Genomic DNA, 19,780 nt, shown 5'->3' on the forward strand with positions numbered 1-19,780 from the left:
CCACCCCATCCCACCCCTTCTTCTAAAAAGTTGAGTTGCTTTGGAATCTTAAAATGTTAGTAATGCCTCTGTTAGGAAAGCAACTACTATTATCATACACTGTCTCAAGAACATTCTAGGGCTTTTGGGTTTTTCAGAAACGGGTCCTCATTCAGAAGAGGATTTCATTTTTAGTGAAGATTTTAATAATTTATAATTAAATTCTTCAGTAACATTTTTAAAGAGCTTGAATTCAGAACTATGCAATGTTTCTTTTGATCTCTAATTACATAACTTATAACAATAATTATATAATTTAAAGCATTCAGATAATATAGACATCTACTTTTCTCCTCTAATGTAAATAAGGAAAATTTAACAGGAAGACTTTAAGGAGCATTTCTCAATGCACAGAAGTGAGCAGGAACCTCTGTGAAGAGGGGAAAGTCACTGCCTCCCAGGTGAACACAGGATCTTGCCCGTTTTCTCCGTGTGTATATTAAGTACCCATAGATCCCATAGTTCACCAAGGAGGTGTTCTAGTACCAGCCCAGGATTCCCAGTTCTCTCAACAATTTTCAGCCATCAGCCTCACATATGTGGATAATCCAAATGAGCAGCTATAAGCCCAATAGATAAAATGACAATTTTATAAGCAGGATAAGTAATGTAAACATACTCATTAAAAGACAAACCTTTCAGTTTTCCATCAAAGTTTGGATTGGTAGCTACTTTTAAGCCAGGATGAGGTAGCAGAAAACAGGAAATTTTGGTGAAACAGGAATGGATGTGTTTTCGAACATTCTGTAGTTCTTCGTGCTGGTTCCCTGAGACCTGCAGTAAATCATTCTAAAGTTTAAACTACTTTCATCATAATTGAATTCCAAGAGAATTCTGTGACATCTATTTGCTACAGTTGTCTGGTCCCACAGTGATAAAAATGACATGACAGGGCTGATACTAAAGAAAAAATAAAGTCTTGGCTAAACGGCCATATCTAAATATAGCATACCTATGGCATTATTATTAGAATTAACAAATGTTTACCCTTATGCTAACTCAGATGGGCCTTCCCACTTTTTAGTACAAATTAGTGGGGTTTTATTCTAGCTAGTTCTTAAAATTCCAATTTTAATTTGAAGTACTCATAAGAAACATGAATAGATCATAAGATATTCCTACCTTCTTTTCAGGAGATACTCAAGACAGCCTCTTGTCACCTGGTAGGTATACATTTAGATTCTAGAAAGGCATCTGAATAATTGGGTATTTATAAGCTAAACTATCCCTGTTTTTTCAAATGTATTTGACAGTTAATAGTACACCTACTTAAAAATAATTATAAACCTAAAAAGACAAGAGATCCTGACTATCATGAAACCTTATTTAATCTTGATTAAAATTTTTTTCTTCATAGTTACTTGTTGTGGTATCTGTCCAATGTAAACAATTCATTCAATATTGAACTATCCTGACACTGAAAATGGAGAATCCTCTAATTTCACTTTCTGTGAACCATTAGCAAAATGTTCTAAGACTGACTTTGGGAATTTCAAAATGAGATATTTTCTGTTAAATCGACTTTTAAACCTCTACTAAAACATGAATCCAGATATTTGTACTGTCAGTCTTGAATGGATTTAATTATTCTAATTAAAAGATTTATCTTGGAATAAGTCGGTGTTTTGTAGATTATCTACACAAGAATTACCTGTATCATAATTATTGATAATATTTAAAGCTATAACTCTGAAAGTATGTATTAAATATCAATCTTTGTAGAGACAATAGAAGGGTCAAATAAGATTGTATCTAATAAGTATCCATTCTGCAAATCATTCAACAAAAGTAATTCTAGATTACTACTGGTGAAATTTCATGCACCTTAATATCTAACCAACCTTGAGGCGTTTTTCCAAGAATTTGGAGCCACCTTCAGCTCCATATGAAAATTCGTATGGAAAGCTCCAGTCCCGAACAAGAAATATCAGACTCTAAGAAACAGTAAGAAGAAAGGATTGATGAGGGGACTTTTAATGGCCTCCCTGAGCTTTATACTGAAACCAATTAAATGTATTATTATCATTTGAATAGTGTTCTACACCACACTGTGGAATTGTGAAAGCAAACATAAAACCTTTGAAAGTTTCTGAGCAATCTATTCCCTAGGAATCAATCTTCCTGTTCCCAGTAAGTAAAAACAGAAAGCTGCCCCAAAACTGACTGTATTCACACACACAGCAATTCAGCCAGTTTGAGGGCACCTCTGTCTCTCATCTCTTGGTGGCATGCATTCATCTTGGCAATTTGGGGACAGCTTTTTATGAAGACTCGAGTTTTATTTGAAGAGAGTTTTATCATCCCTTTAAGTACTTTTCCTCTATTACAGTTGTCCCATTCTCTTCCTCAGGGGCTCTCAGTATATATACATGGTATGGATGGGTAAGAATCCAGGTTTAGTGGGGCCCAAAGCTTATACAATCCGTTGGGGGGAGGGCTCAAGAGGAAAATGAATACACAATTGGGCTTCAGAGGGAATATTTATTTAGAATGAGAGAAATAACCAATTACAAATTTTTTAAAAAGCTGACAAATTCACAAACACACAAACACAAATCCAGAAAAAAAAAAAACTAACATACCTTTGTAATAGTTTTTTTTTTTTCCCTACTGTTTTTGGCTGCAAATGATTTGATCACTTCATTGCATGATGATTTTGAAATAATCTCTTAGAAAGTATTTCTGTCTGTCCTCTAACAAGGCCACATTCTTTATCATAAACAATTATTATTGATAGTTCAGAAATGTTTCTGTTTCACAACTTATTTGTAATGCCATGTACATTTTTAGTTTCCTCACCCATTAAGTATGATGCTAATAGAACCCACCTCACAGGACTACCAAGACATGCATAAGGCCTCTCTGGAAGGTGCCTGCACAGAGTTAGTGCTGTGTTGGCTCTGGGAGTTTTATTTTAATGGTCACATATTTTAGCTAATGGATAGACCATAGTTTATTTTGCCATTACTAGACGTTTTTCAGTTTTTCTATTATTCTAAGAAATGCACTGATAAACATCCTTGAAGCTGAATATTTGTTCACATCCAGACTGGATTTTATCAAGGACTGTGTTTCCAAAATTAGAATAATCATCAGAATCGTTTGGAAGACTTTTAAAAGTATAGAATTCTTGGGCCTCACCCCCGACCTTTTGAAACCAAAGAAACAGCCGCTTTCCTTGAACAGCTTATTATATACCAAACACAATGCCAGGAATTACACACATGATATTTCACGCATTCCTGCAACAGCCAAGAGATAGGTTATAATTTATGATTCTTTTCAGAAGAGATAATCTAAAAAGCCCCACCACCTGACATTAAGTGACTTGGCCAAAGGCACAGAGAGATGGCACAGCTAGCATTTAAACCCGGGCAACCTCAAAACCCCTGCGGCATGGCTCAACAGGAACATCACACATGTGTTGTAGTTTACAACCTGGGCTCTGATAAAAGCATGCTTTTTATTTTTTAAACATTTATTTACTTTAGAGAGAGTGAAAGAGTGAGTGAGAGAGAGAGAGAGCATGAGTGGGAGGGGCAGAGGAAGAGGAGAGAGATTCCCAAGTAGGCTCTGTGCTGAGCATGGAGCCAGACGTGGGGCTTAATCTCAGGACCCTGAGATCACCACCTGAGCTGAAACCAAGAGTTGAGCACTTAACTGACTGCACCACCCTGGCGCCCCTAAAGGCATGCTTTGATATGCTTAAGACATACTGCAAATTTTAGTTTCGGAAGAAAAGTAGGACTTGGAGGGAAAAAATCAGTAGTTTTTATGAAATTAGCGATCTTTAAATGATCTTTCTAAAAGTTTTATACCTTCTGAGCTTCTAACAATATTTTATTCTTGCTTATTAAAATGTGTTGATTTTTTAAAAGATTTTGTTTATTTATTTGAGAGTGAGAGCACAAGGGGGGAGAGAAGCAGACTGAGCACTGAGCAGGGAGCCCAATGTGGGGCTCAAACCCAGGACCCTGAAATCTTGACCCAAGTCAAAGTCAGACACCCAACTGACGGAACCACCCAGGCCCTTTTGCTGATATGTCTCTTAATTCTCTTTTTTTCTCTCTTAATTCTCTCTCTCTCTTTTTTTTAAGATTTTATTTATTTATTTATTTGACAGACAGAGATCACAAGTAAGCAGAGAGGCTGGCAGAGAGAGAGAGAGAAGGAAGCAGGCTCCCCGCTGAGCAGAGAGCCTGATGCAGGGCCCGATCCCAGGACTCTGAGATCATGACCTGAGCCGAAGGCAGAGGCTTTAACCCACTGAGCCACCCAGGCGCCCCACTCTTAATTCTCTTTTAATCTCTGGGTTCTTCCTCCATTTCTTCTTTCCCCTTACAGTTTATCTACTAAAGAACTTAGGACTTTGACCTGTAAAAATTCCCATAACCTGGACCTTGCTGACTGCATATTCACAAGCAGTTCAGCATGCTCTCTGTCCTCTAGATTTCCTATAAATTGGCAGCTGGGTACAGAGCCTTGATCTCAGGTCATAATTTTTTGGTGGAGTGCTCTTCTATCAGGAGGCACAGAGTTTCTGATTATCAGTCCTTTGGTGAAATTATAACATCTTTGCTTATCTGAAGTTCATTCATCAGTAGCTTTCTCATTAAGGGCTCATAAAAACAATATTCTTTGCATTCTTATGTGTTTGTGACCTATTGTAGCAGTTGTGACTTTCTATTTGAAAGTCAGTTTTGCTGAAAATAAAATCCTTGGCTCACAGTTTCTCTCCCAAAGCCAGGCGGCACTTCTTCGTTTACATCATGGATTTTTAAATTATTTTATTTTATTTTACTTTTGTTTACTGTGTGTGTATGTGGTGGGTATTTGTGCATTTTTGTGGGGAAAGGAGTGATTCTTATGGAGAGGAGAGTTTCAAAATACCACTAGGGCACCTGGCTGGCTAGTTGGAACAGCACGTGACTCCTAAAATTGGGGGGCTATGAGTTTGAGCCCCACTTCGGGTATAGACATTACTTAAAAATAAAGTCTTAAAAAAATAAAATGCCTTTATCCACTATATTAAACAGTCCACTGTCTTTAACAGAGGCCCATTTATGTCAAAATGAAACATAATAATTTGTATTCAGAACATTTCTACCTAAATGTTTCAAAATAACATATTTTTGAAAACAGAGCTTAGCTAAGAAGTAATTTTTGCAAAATAGAGGTTCACGAACCAAGATAAATGAAACCAAGTATGTGGATTTGGCTGTATTTTGCATTTTTCTTGGGGAATTTGGTTGGTCTTTTTCACTGGGCATCTTCCTAAGTTGATATAATAAGGACCATATGAGATGGAGAGGAGAAGGGAGTTGAGGGAAAATTGGAAGGGGAGGTGAACCATGAGAGACTATGGACTCTGAAAAACAATCTGAGGGTTTTGAAGGGGCAGGGGGTGGGAGGTTGGGGGAACCAGGTGGTGGGTATTAGAGAGGGCACAGATTGCATGGAGCACAGGGTGTGGTGCAAAAACAATGAATACTGTTACGCTGAAAAGAAATAAAAAAATAATAAATAAAATAAAATAAACTGAAAAAAAATGTCCTTAGCCTTTCACATAGTTTCCTGTGGTTAAAATCTTAATAAAGCTGTTTTCAAAATTAAAAAAAAAATAAGGACCATATGTAGCATAGGATCGAATATCAAGTCTTATTTTCTAAAATCATTAATCTATATTCTATCTATCCATCTATCTACAGTATCAAATTCCCAAGTTCCTTGCCTAACGGTCCCATCCAGAGATGTGCTGGTAAACTGGCTCTCCCAGAAGAACAAAATGCCTTGATTTTGTAGCATTTGACCATTTCTGTGGTATAAATATGCCCATCATCGCTGATCCAAGCTACTAGCAATTTAATAGTTGGCTTATATAATTCCCAAACATTTACTAATTAGTTCTCATGAACTGGTATAAACCAGCTATGGCACACCTACTGTCCCCATCCCCTCCCAAGATAATTTGTCTACTTTATATTAAAAATGCACGGAATTCTATGAATCTCAGTCCATATGTCAAAGTCATCAGTTTTTCCACAATGCTGAATCTTGATTTGTTCATACATATGGGTAGAGATAAAAATCAAAAATATAAATTACCCTAATTTGCTCAGATGAAAATATTTCAAGTCACAAATATTTCTTTAACGAATTAATCCCAGTCTGCAAATGGGGCAAATGATGGGATCCATGCTGTCCATATCCCACCAGTGATCACATATAGTTTTTTAATCATCAGAAAATTATAACCCTTGTTAACTTCCCTTTGGGGGCTATATCCTTCAGGAAGTTATTCAAAAGGAGTGTTATAGCACTACTATGAGTGAGAGTGAAAAACAGAAAAAATCCAAATGCTCAACAACAGGAAAATGGCTACTCAAATTACGGCATATTAATATAACATATTAATGGCTATTAATATTACAAATACACAGAATATATAAATACATGTGTTAATTGTGCCAGAATACAAACTTATATGAAATAATGCAACATAACATTATGTTATTAGCAACATAATGCTAAATGTATGACCACATCCATTACAAATATGTGAAAAAAAACTCCCAAGCTCTCAGTAACAGACTAACTGTTCTACAGCCTTGTAGCAAGTAAATGACTGAACTGGTTTTTAACCACTTAATCAATTTCAGTTCTAATTTCAGTTTCAGAAAACAACTGCACACAGTTTAGAACTTGTTTTAAACCCATCAAAGTACAACTCACTTCAATCAATAGCCCATTGAATGTCTACCCATGTGTGACAGATTCATACTTTAAAAGTCAGCTAAGTAGTGAAAGACTCACTCCAGAAGATTCACTAAGGCTGATGTCAATCCATTTCTCCCCTCCGTAGCCAACAAAAAACAAACGTTGTTGTTGTATTCCACAGCAACAAAAATTTTAAAACTGACATCAGGGGCGCCTGGGTGGCTCAGAGGGTTAAGCCTCTGCCTTCGGCTCAGGTCATGATCCCAGGGTGCTGGCTCTCTGCTCAGCAGGGAGCCTACTTCCTCCTCTCTCTCTCTCTGCCTGCCTCTCTGAGTACTTGTGATCTCTCTCTCTGTCCAATAAATTAAAAAAAAAAAACTTAAAAAAAAAAAAACCTGACATCAACCTATTCTTGCCTCTGTAAACCATGTAACTTCAAAACAAATTCCTAAACCCTACATATAATTGTTAGTTTCCTCTGCTTAGCAAGGCTAAGACTCACCAACATATCTCTTATACTTAATAAAGCAATAAATTCAGCTTTGGTTTTTGTATCAGATTTTGAGTGGTGGTCTCATCCTTTGACAGTTCTGGATGCCCCTCAAAGGCAGCAGTCCTTTGACCCTCAGACAAACAGGTGAATTCTTCTTGTCCCTTGTTCCAAAATTCCATTTGTCCTTCAAATTTACTTCCAGGTGAATGTCTCAACAATTATCTGATTTAATTTCTGATTTGTTTCATTGAGCTCTTGTCACTGATTCATTTATCCTAGGGTTTTTGTTATAAAGACCCAATAGGTCTTCATATAAGGTCATTGGTTTTAAGTCTTTGTATAGGGCAATTCAACCTTTAGTTTTGAAAGAGTACTCATTTGATAAGTAATTAGACCCAATTTTTGTATAAGGTTATTAGAACTTCGGGTTTGGAGGTATACCATTCAGTAAATACTTTTGCTATTATCTCTTTATGCTTTTGCTCCCTGCTTTGCTTTCATTTGCTTGGTAATTCATATAAAGTCTTGCCTCGTGTATTTTTCCTTTGTCTTGAATTGTTTCATGTCACTGAATATATGGGGAAGTGGTCCAGAAAGAACAGATAGATGCATAAACTTAGTAAATCTCCAGACCAATCAAGATGCCCCAAAGACTAATGATTGGAGGTCTGTTAAACTGGCAGCAAATTTACACAAAACTCATTAGTCAAACTTAGCCTTGGGAGCCCTACAAAACTTTTAAGGGGACACTCAGTCTTGTCAATCTGTGAGTCACTGTGTTTAGTCCAGAACACAGGATCAATGACTATTAGATTATTGATTTTACAGCACTATCCTGACCTCTGCTGGCCTAAGGAACCAAGTTGCTTTTCAAAGCACACACTTTTGACCAAATTTTGCAGGCTTGTATATATCAAAGCTGGACCCTCCTCCCAGAAAAATGCTTGGTTTCTATTTGTATGGCACTATAATCCTAGCTATTGTACTTAGAAGAATAAATGACCTTTTCAAAAAAATTCAGAGTGACAGTGGTCATTATGGTGATCTTTGTACAATGTCAAAATAAATAACTAATACAGTTAAGGGGAGCTCTATAAAAATTAAGAGATAAAAATAAAATATCAAACACTCATTATTTAGTCTCTTTAATTAGTAAACTGAGACCTCAAAACAAAAGTTGACTCCAATTTGATTCTCTTACCTCCTTGTACCTCTTTCAGTTTTCTCTTCACTTTATCTCTTCAATCCCTCCTGCTCCTTCCCCTGACCTCCTGAATGATTTCCGCAGGACTTTTTGCAGAAAGGGACTGGCCACGTTCTCCCAAACAACATCAAACTGCTAGACCAGAAGGCACTATAGAAGCTGAATTTAAACTCTGATCTAGAGTTGAGTTTCAAGAAATTTCTCTAACCCAAGAAGACAGAAATTTGTTGCATAATTCAGGATTTGTTAACTATTTACTGACCTGAACTATTAGTCCTTTCCAACTAGTTTACTTAATTGTTATCCCTCAGATAGAGAAAAAAAATTATTAAAATCAATAGGGTAAAAAAAGACCAAGAGAACATTCAAACAACCCAGCTCTTCAAAATAATAATAATAATAATAATAATAACAACAACAACCATGATAAATTAAAACATTTAATAGCCTTTAGAGGGCAAGAAAAATAGACAAACCATCATATGAGGCCATATCAGAAGACTTTCTCTTAGAGAATAATTGGTCAAAGATTCAAAATTGTAAACAAAATAAAGATCAATCATAGGAAACATTACAAATAGACTTCAAGAAATTTTCAAACAATCCTCTGGGTATCTAAATAGCTAAAGTAAAAACCTTGTCTTCTCTTTTCTAATGGGCTCAAGCACAAAATACAGGAATCAGAAAAAAAAAGCTTGAATGAGAAATCGTCAATTTAAAAATCTCCAATATATAGCTGACTTTTCAGAGGGCCTTGAATGGTTAAAAAAGTAGAAATCAAAACAAATTTATGGTCCTCCAGATAAAAAGAAGAACAAAATATCCTCTATTCTCTAAGAATCAGGACCCTATCCATAGGGACACCTATAAATACAGCAAGAAAAAAATCCACTTGAAAAACCAACGTCCTTTATTGGCTAAAAATACCTACAGTGCGTATGACTCAAAAAGAGACTGCCTTCATCTCGGGTCATGATCCCAGGGTGCTAGAATTGAGTCCTACATCGGGCTCCTTGCTCAGTGGGAAGGTCTGCTTCTCCTTCTGCCTGCCACTACCCTACTTGTGCGTTCTTCTCTGACAAATAAAATCTTTAAAAAGAGAGAGAGAGACTGAAGAATCCCTTTGAACAAAAATCACAAAGGACATAAGCAGAAAAGTTGGAGAAGAATCTATGAGAGTCCAGATTAGTACCTTCCAAATTACATAAATCTTTCTTTTTTACATATATAAAAAAATGAGGCCAAAGCAGGTACTAAATTACAACATGCACACATCAGTGACTCATTGCCTTTTATGGCCAATCCCCTGAGCCAGTTAGCCAAGGCTTATCCTCTTGCCTCAGAGCAGTTGCATCCTTGTCTAACTACTCAAAGCATCTTCAGACTGTGTACTAGGATCATATTTAAATCTGAAGGTACCATATACAATCACTATGGCTACCTGAAAACATCTAACATTTTTCTGTTAGTCTTAACTAATGATATGTTAGTTTTGTATTACCACCCCACACTTTTTTTTTTTAATTAAGTAGGCTCCACATTCACTGGGGAGCCCAATGCAGGGCTTGAACTCATGACCCTAAAATCAAGACCTGAGCTGAGATCAAGAGTCAGATGCTTAACCAAATGAACCACCTCAGGTGCCCCTAACAACTCATACTTTCAATTCAGAAACTCTCTACCCTTACCCACTGAAAGAGAATTTCATGGTTGTGTTTCTGCAGTTCAAGAAGGGGTCATGCCCAGTACAAATATTTTGGACCCTCTCACAACAATTTGTGACTTAATACTGTTTATGGATTTTATCTTAAAAATGTGAAGGGGTAATACTAGAATGAATATGTAATAGCTCTACCAGACCTTGAATCCAGGTCTTTCAATTTGAGTCCAATGGATTTACCTATATGTGAACTATATACAATTCCAAATAGGTATATGACAGCATCATTAGTAAACAGTAATTGAACATCTGCTGTATGAACTTCAGTGTACTCCACTAAAAAATGTAAACTACAAAATTCCTGTTCTTAAGGTATTTATAATTTAGTGAGATGAGATGTGCACATTCAAATCTAAGACTACAAGACACAGCTGAGGAAGAGGAAGAGGAAGCCAAGGATTAGGGGGAGGAAGAGAGGCACTGAAGGGTGGTGGAGTGCTGGGGTATTGAACCTGTGGCCTACCTATCAACATAGGTTGAAGAGCAGCTCTGTGACTAGGGACAAGTTCCTCAACTACGCTGTGCCTCAGTGTTTCCTTATCAGTTAAAAAAGAGAAAGAGTAAAAAAGGAACATTATTTATTTTTATATACCTACAGTGAGTGTCATTTGAATAACATAAGAAAAATACTTAGCACATTGCCTGGCACAAATAAATGCTCAATAAATTGTTCTTGTTATACAGGCCTTCTAGACGTTTCAGATACCTAAATATGGACATTGGGAAAATCCTGCTGTATACCACTGACCTGCTTCTACATGCCGGATCAATATTTATTCTTATTCTTACAGCTTTCAGATCAGCTAAATTACTCTCTCAGCAGAACATAGGATAAGGTAGCTTTCTCAGACAGCTGTCCTTTTTCTCAGCCCTACCATCCTATCTTCTCCTTTAATTTACAGCCTGACCAGGCAAAAAGCAGCCTTTCATTTTTCTCAGTGAAGTCCCATATTTCATGGTAGGGCTAGGTGGTTACAGTCATCATAGATATTTGACCAAGATCATTTTGCTTTAAAGTGGCTGAAATCACTATGAAAGAACTATTTTATAGATGAACATTTTTAAATCATAGGAATAAAGTGGGCTTAAGTGTAAGTAACTAAACGATAGTAAACTAATTCCCAATTTTCCACATGTAGGCCCAATCTGAATGAGAAATTGTGAGAAACAGGAGGTTTGTCCTAATACAACAATACATTATTATATGCCTCCTCTACGTTATTTTCCACCAATTTCAGTTTAACCATAACGCTGGCATGGACTAAGCTGCTCACTAATAATTACATCTCTACCAAAAGAAACATGAAAAGTTGAGTTTCATTTTATCTCACAAAGAGGATTCTAATCTGTTTCCCCTCTAGCTTTACTGAAATGTAATTGACATACAACACTGTGTATGTTTAAGGTCTATAACATGATAATGTGACATAGATATATATTGTGAAATGATTACCACAATAGGTTAGCTAACATATCCGTCACCTCACATACTTATCATTTGTGGGTGTGGGTGTGGTGAGTCAAATCTATTTCTAAGACCTAGGGTGCTGGAGGGCCTTTAAGCATATGAAAATGGTTCATAAAAATGCTATGGGAGAAAATTGGGATAAATTAACTAATCCAGAAGGTGAAGTACTTATCACTAAGGAGGTGGAAGAGCAGAGAATAAAGGTAAGTAGACCTAAAACATGTGCTGAAGACAAAATAAAGCTTCTAAGAGAAGAGAATTAAAGTTTGTGTGCAGGAATGTTTTTTAGGGTTTAATCCTTCTTATCTTCCTATTGCAGGTAAACCTTAAGTCACTAAGCCCTTGTACATACAAATGTACATAGAAATGGCATCCCATTTCTCTGCTCCCAGAAGCTCCCCTCCCATAGATGCCCTCTGCCAGGGTGTGCCCACTGGCCAATTCAGTCCTCAAGTGTTAGGTCTTGTGATGATGGGTTCTACTTCCTGCATGTGCTAAATACTGGAGAGCTGGTTCTTATGGGCTCACAAGGAGCAGTTGCTAAAGTCGGAGGAATTTCACGAGTCAGTTGACATCACGTGGGCAGCTTGATATCAGTCATGGTAAAAGTATTTGTACCTCAGAAATCAGTAAACGTTTTGAATCAGAACCCTCCTCCCTCCTTGCCAGCCAGTTGTAAACATTTATCAGCACACCACTGGCTAAACTTTACACTTCAATACTGCTTTAAAACTGAATTCACTTCTCAACAGTTCAAAAAAAATTTTACCAGAAGGCGAGAAAAAAAAAATGAAAAAGAAAAAAATTAAATTAACTGCTCTTTTAGTTCTCTTCTTAGAAACAATTTTATTATTATATTTATTTTTATTGTGTTATGTTAGTCACCATATAGTAGTACATCACTGGTTTTTGATGTATCGTTCCATGATTCATTGTTTGCATATAACACCCAGTGCTCCATGCAATCTGTGCCCTCCATAAAAACAATTTAAAAATACAACAGATATTTTGTTTGTTTGATATAAATTGGCTTTGATTGATGAATCAAATTAATCTGTTAATTAGCGATTCACTTCATTTGCTAATTGCCTTTACCTTTTTTTGCCTGTGGTAGATCTTGTTCATTATTTACAATTTCACTGTTTCAGAGGTAAGAATTCTTCTATTTTAAACTTGTTAAATTTAGTTTTGAGTACAAATTATTATTTTTTAAATTTCATTACCTCCCATCTTAGTGTCTCAGGCAATGTTTAAAATTTATCCACACTTTTATCCAAATAAATCAAGCTGCTCCCTTCTGAGACAGAGGAAAAGGTTGGAAGTGGTGACCTCTAAAAATAGCTTGATGAATTAATTGAACTTTGTTTTAAAAGCTGTATTTGAACTTTTTCTCTTGAGATTTTTTCTAATTTAAATGTGAATTATTTTGCAGGTAGTAAATTCTTTAACATTGGTCTTAATGATGTTTTAAAAAACGTGGGGGTGCCTGGATGGCTCACTCGTTAGCGTCTGCCTTTGGTTCAGGTCACGATCCCAGGGTCCTGGGATGGAGCCCTGCATTGAGCCCTGCATGGGGTTCCCTGCTCAGCAGGGAGCCTGCTTCTCCCTCTCTCACTCCCCCTGCTTGTGTTCCCTCTCTCCACTCTCTCTCTCTGTCAAATAAATAAATAAAGTCTTTTAAAAATTCAATAAATAAAACATGTGGATTATTTGGTGATATCTTAAACATTCTGAGATCTGAATACATTAGCATATTATCTTTTAATTTCATGATGTGTAGTATTTTTTGTTTTTTTGATTTGGTTGCTTGTATTTTAAATATTACTAAATATCTTTGGAAGCACTTTTGCTGCTTAATGACATTCACATTTCAATTTCAGATACTTTGATTTACAAGTGCCAACTTGTTTAGGAGTCATTCTTGACTCCTCATTCAATCAAAATTTTTTTCATTGACATTTCAAAATGCCACCAGTTTGCCAACAAACGATAATCTTCTAAAGTTTTTTTTCCTATTGTTTGTTCTCAATTCTTTTTTTTTTTTTTTTTGACCAAAAGTGGTACCTCTCCCTGTGTCTCCCTCCCCCCTCTCTCTTTCTCTCTCTCTCTCTAATCAAAGCATAGGTTACTCGCTTTTCATTTTAATGTGTCTGGCAAAGTGTAAGAGGCAGTAACTTTTGCTGGTAAGATTTAAAAATTCTTTCTAGAATTTACAACAGAGTTCCCAGTCAATCCCAATGGATCTGGAGAGTAACAAGTTCAGAGAAGAGAAAAATCAAAGCTAATAGCCCAATTACTATATAATACTTCAACTTTCAACCTATTATCTTTTAAAGGTAACAATCTCGGGGTCCCTGTGTGGCTCTGTTGGTTAAGTGGCTGCCTTGGGCCCAGGTCATGATCTGAGGGGGTGGGACCAAGCCCCCGAATAGGGCTCCCTGTTCAGCAGAGAGCCTGCTTTCTCTCTCTCCCTCTGCTGCTCGCCCTGCTTGTACTCTCCTCTCTCTGTCAAATAAATAAATAAAACCTTTAGAAAAAATAAAGGTAACAGAGTCTAATAAGTATTGTAAGCCCACAAGAAGATTGTAAGCAGGGACTGGTTTTATTCTACTTGGACTCTTCTTTCCACCCCCTTCCCTAGACCTCAGGGAAAGACCAACATTCCTTCACTGAAAGTACACCATCATCTCTCCATGCAAAGGCCCCTTTCTTGCTTTATCCTATGTTTCCAGATCCCCACTTCCATTCAACTGTCTGCTCTCAAACAAACTTACTCTAGTATGTGTTATTTTTGTGTATGTAGAGCATTCTAAGTAATCATAAGTAATACTGTGTTACAAATCTCAAACTTCTTTCTTACTTAATTTGTATGATTTTAACACTCTATTCATGCTTACTCCACAACAATGGGTTCACTGCCTTTGGATGTTGCAAAATATTCCAGAATGTTCTTTTCACCTATGCTGCTATCCACTCCATGCTACTACTACTCTATCAGTGCTGCACTGGTTGTCCTTATACATTTCCCCGGCTTCACAGAATAGCTTCTCCAATCTGCACCTTCACCAACAGGGCCCAAGTGCTCCTCTTTACACAAATCCTAGTTATCATTTGGTATTATCCCATGTTCAACTTTTTGCCTATGAGTGTAAAATGGTATCTTATTGTTTTAATTTTTTTTAATTTAAATTTAATTAAATTTATTTATTTATTTACTTATTTATTTGACAGACAGAGATCACAAGTAGGCAGAGAGGCAGGCAGAGAGAGAGAGGAGGAAGCAGGCTCTCCGCAGAGCAGAGAGCCCAATGCGGGGCTCAATCCCAGGACCCTGGGATCATGATCTGAGCCGAAGGCAGAGGCTTTAACCCACTAAGCCACCCAGGCACCCCTACTGTTTTAATTTTTATCTGATTATCAATGAGACTTGACATCCTTTCAAAAAGTATTAGCCATTCAGGTTTCCTTTCTGTGAATTGTCTTTATGTCCTTTTCCTATTTTCTCTTAATGCAGTTTAACATTTTTGAATGGTTTTGTTTTAAGACTTTATTATCCTAGGGGAGTTTTAGGTTTACAATAAAACTGAAATGATGGTACAGAGATCTGCCATATACCACCTGCCCCTACACATGCTTAGCCTCCTCCATTCTCAATGTCACTTACCAGAACAGTTATAAGACACAGCAAAAGCAAATGAGTACCAGACACAGGATACTGGGTGGGGGCAAGCTTTTCAGAGGTGCTTTTCTCCTTCCATCCCTTCCTTCCTTCCATGTTTTATTTAGTCTAAGACTTAGCTTGAGCCCCTCTGATAAGACTATGCTGAAGCCATCGTGCTTCAGGTGAGCAGTCATTGGTGTTTAAATCTGTACCTCCTCCATATTTTTAAGGCTCTTTGACTTCATTATAATCTCATTATAATCAATTCTTGATCTATAAAGAAGGCTGGGGCAAAGGGGGCATTAGTCGCAAAATAACCTGCTTATACCACTCACTACAAGCTCAGATATTGCCCTGACATTATCCTGCTGTTCCAAGCAGAGGCTGAGCTTGTTGCTATTCTGACACCCAGTGCACTGAAGCAAGTGATGTTCACACAGGTCAATGTATAAGAAAGAAAAAAGTGGGGTGCCTAGCTGGCTCAGTCGGAGGAGCACGGGATTCTGTTGGGGTCACAAGTTTGAGCCCCACATGGGGTGCAGAGATTACTTAAATAAATAAAACAGAAAGAAAGAAAGAGAGAGAGAGAGAAAGGAAGAAAGAAAGGAAGAAGGAAAGAGAGAGAGAGAGAGAGAGAAGGAAAAGGAAGGAAGAAAGAAAAAAACACCTTCAAAAACTCGCCCCCATCCAATATCCTGTCGCTGGTACTCATTTAGCTTTTGCTGCATCTTGTAACCCCTTCTATTTTCCCAGGAATCTTGTTTGTTTTTAACTTTAATGCTTGACAAATTCATCAATTTTTAAAATTTTTTGTTTTTGTGACATCTCTAGGGTTGGATTTAGGGGAGAACAGATGATACTCTTGTAGAAACCAAAATATCTAGTTCATCTTTCCATCTTCCCATTTAAAAAAAAAGTTTGTTAATTTTTTATTTCCTTATTTTAATCTCCTACTTGGCATCAAATAGCATTAACAAAGTTATCAAAGTACTTCTTGAATGAAATAAAAAAGGAAGAAATGTGACCCTCCCAATTAATTAATATACCTTTTTGCTCTTCAGAAAATTTAATAAGAATTTACCATCATTTTACACTCCACTCACCTGAAATGGTTTCAGGAATATTTCCTCCATTGCCAGTCTGCCATACTCAGTGAAAAGCTAGACGGAAAATCACACACACACACACAAACACCACAGAGAAAAACTTCAGTATCAGCAAAGTTCTACTTCTGTGCTTTTTTCCACTCTTTTTTTTCCCTCACTGAGACATAATACTCTATTATTAAGGTTACAATAGTCATTTTAAGGAAATAAGTATTAGGTAAAGCAGAACTACAGAAATTTTTAAATTTAAATTCAATTAATTAACATATAATGTATTATTAGTTTCAGAGGTAGAGGTCAGTGATTCATCAGTCTTATATAACACCCAGTACTCATTACATCACGTGCCCTCCTCAATGGCCATTACCCAGTCACCCCATCCCCCCAACCCTAACAGAACTACGGTAATTCTTAAATAAAAAATTAAGGACATAAAGTACATGTTAAAAATAAAGTTTCCAAAAAAATAAATAAATAAAAAAAATAAAGTTTCCACTTCAGGCTAATACCTTTATATCAAGATGTAGGACAGTTTTTTATAGGAGGATGGGGCAGAAAGTAACAGGGTAAATAACCTTTCAAAGCAGAACTTGCACAGATCAGACCAGAGAGCCATAAACTATGTTGGACAGATTTACAGAAGTTGTTGCCTGAGGAAATTTAATGGCATTACTACAAAGGCATAAAGGCACGTGGCTTAAAAATATAATCAGATATACCACATTCTCTCCTTTCCAATTGCTCCCAGTTGAGAGGAACCATATCAGTTTTTGTGTTGCCAGAAATGTAAGGTTTTAGAGAACAAAGACCTGAGGGGGTGACTGTGATTAGACCTCTGATGACCATTTCATCCAGCCCAGCCCAGTGGGTTTCCCCAGCTGGTTAGTCTTCATTCACAAGAATAACAAGCCACGGCAGTTTCTCAGAGCTGGGGCAGAACTGATACAGAGGACTCCCACCCCTTGCCCATTTAGGATAGCTCCCACAGCACCACCCTGACTCTCTTGCAGAAGGATCTAGGAAGCCAAGGGTAATTACTAACTATCTGATTAGAGTGATTCAATAAAAGTCTGGAATATCATAGCTAAAAGGCAGCTGGTCCAGCGATTAGACACTCACATTAGAATCATCTACTAATGTAACTGGAATTCACAATCTTTTCTGAGGAGGCTGAGGTGTTGTCATTTACAGGAAAAATTTTAAATGCTCTCAGAAAAAAGATGACTTACTCAATATCAAAATCCAAAATCAGCCTTCTTAAGAAATCCCTAAGCTGGTATTGAACACTGTCATACCATTAGCTTGGAAAATAATTACCTAGGTTATGACACAGGCCTAAAGCATAAATCATACTTATCGTAAGAAACAATTATTCAGCATATGGCCTATTTGTCATAAATGTAATGTGATATACTAGAAATGTATTTGGGAATAGTGCTGGATATGAACTCCCAAATGTGATTTTCAACATCACAGGTTACCCTGCTTTATTATCCTTTGTTGTCTATTAAATTTGTACATGGCTCTTATTGCCAAGACAGAATATATATTTAAAGCAAAATTTTCTATAAAATATGCAGAGGGAAACTGTCAGAGAAACAATAGGTTTTGCTCTGTAACCATATAACATGCATTGAAAGACAGCAGAGAGCTGTGAACTATCTTAAGGAAATATCTCATCTTTTACTGATTTGAGATTTAAATGCTGCTCGAGAGTGGAAGGAGCCCATGAGATACCCAGATCTCTAGTCCCAGTCTATCACTAATTAGCCACATGAGTTTAGGCAAGTCATTTACTATTTTCAGCCAAATTTACCTCATCTGTAAAATATGGGGGATAAATGTACTTTTTACCTCCATGAGTTATTTATTTTATAACTGGGTCATCTACACATTTTGGGTCATTTTTAAATCAAGGAGTCTTTTCTCTAATCTGCCATATATAGTCACATATATAGGGCCAACAGCAAGTAGCTTTAGAGTAACAAAGGAATTTGAAAACTGAATTAGAAAGAACATAACCATACGGGGCTGAAACAAGAAACCTGGAAATAGGACAACTTCTATTTGCTTATGTTTCTAAATATTTCTGAATTCAGTTCTCCAAGTAGAAGAAGGCCCAACAAAATCTATATATCCTAAAAAGATGACCAGATATGTTAAAAAAAAAAAAAGAGTATACATATTGTTACCTGGAGGTGCTGAAGATCATCCTCCTGGACATTCTGGGATAAGTTATATACCTTAAAAAATAAAGTTAAAATGAGAAAATAATTAGCATCCTCCAAAGGACTTACTTTGTCATTTTTTATTTTTATAAATATCAATGTTCACAAAATCAAACTCTCTGAAGTGTATTCTTATATAATGGTATTTATAAGACCTTGAGAAAGTAATAAAGCTTGAAAGACAATAGACAAAGTACAATGATCATAAAATTGTTCTAGAAATATCAAAGCTACCTCTCTGGAGACTAAGCAGTCAATAAAATAATCATTCTTACAAGCATACTAGAATAAAAGCAATCTAGATCTGAATAACCCATACATAAAATTTTGCCTTAAAAATTATGTTGATCTTTTCACAATTAATTAATTTGAGAAAGTAATAAAGCTTGAAAGACAATAGACAAAGTACAATGATCATAAAATTGTTCTAGAAATATCAAAGCTACCTCTCTGGAGACTAAGCAGTCAATAAAATAATCATTCTTACAAGCATACTAGAATAAAAGCAATCTAGATCTGAATAACCCATACATAAAATTTTGCCTTAAAAATTATGTTGATCTTTTCACAATTAATTAATTTTGTTAAGCCTAATGGATAGTTCTCTCATACTGAAGTTAGGTTTCAAATATAAGGCTCATATCTTTATACATATGCATTACTGCTTCATGAATTCATGAACAGATCACAGCACTAAGATGACATTCTTTTTTTTTTTTTGAGGGCTAACTTCAAAAAAAGCTAAGGATGCTTATATGTTTATGTATTAACAAAAAGAACATACTTTGTGTACTTATTTAAATAACAGATTATTTCTAATTAATAAAAAGTTATTACTAGGGACTTAGATTTTTCAGTGAAAACATTCAATGTCTTCAGGTAAAATATAAATAATAAATATTAAAAAGGCAAAGTCAATCCTGTTTTAATAGGCTTGCTTATACTGCTGATTATGAAGAAATCTTTCTCTGCTCACTTATAATTCCAGCCTTGACTTATTTATCCCAACCACTTTGCCTTCCCTACCTTTTAAACTATCTCACCTCTCTTTAACCATCTGTTTCTTGGCCACTATTTCTTCCTACTCTTTCTAATGAATAGAAAATATCTAAAAACTCTCTTAAAATCTTTCATGTTCTAAGTT

At 36.2% G+C, this 19,780-nt stretch overlaps 1 protein-coding gene across 1 annotated transcript in view; it reads right to left on the reverse strand.

The window, feature by feature from the left end:
* The window catches only part of ATL1 (atlastin GTPase 1), an 83,276-nt gene that overhangs the window by 15,236 nt on the left and 48,260 nt on the right, over positions 1-19,780 (reverse strand). Inside the window, exons 6-9 of the mRNA XM_082735170.1 lie at positions 18,601-18,651; positions 16,406-16,462; positions 1,881-1,973; positions 675-813 (exon numbers count right to left, since the gene is read on the reverse strand). Of these exons, the coding sequence (XP_082591296.1) occupies positions 675-813; positions 1,881-1,973; positions 16,406-16,462; positions 18,601-18,651 (340 nt within the window). The remainder of the gene's footprint in view (positions 1-674; positions 814-1,880; positions 1,974-16,405; positions 16,463-18,600; positions 18,652-19,780) is intronic.

Source organism: Mustela nivalis, assembly GCF_964662115.1.
Source record: "Mustela nivalis genome assembly, chromosome: 6".
Classification (NCBI taxonomy): Eukaryota; Metazoa; Chordata; class Mammalia; order Carnivora; family Mustelidae; genus Mustela; species Mustela nivalis.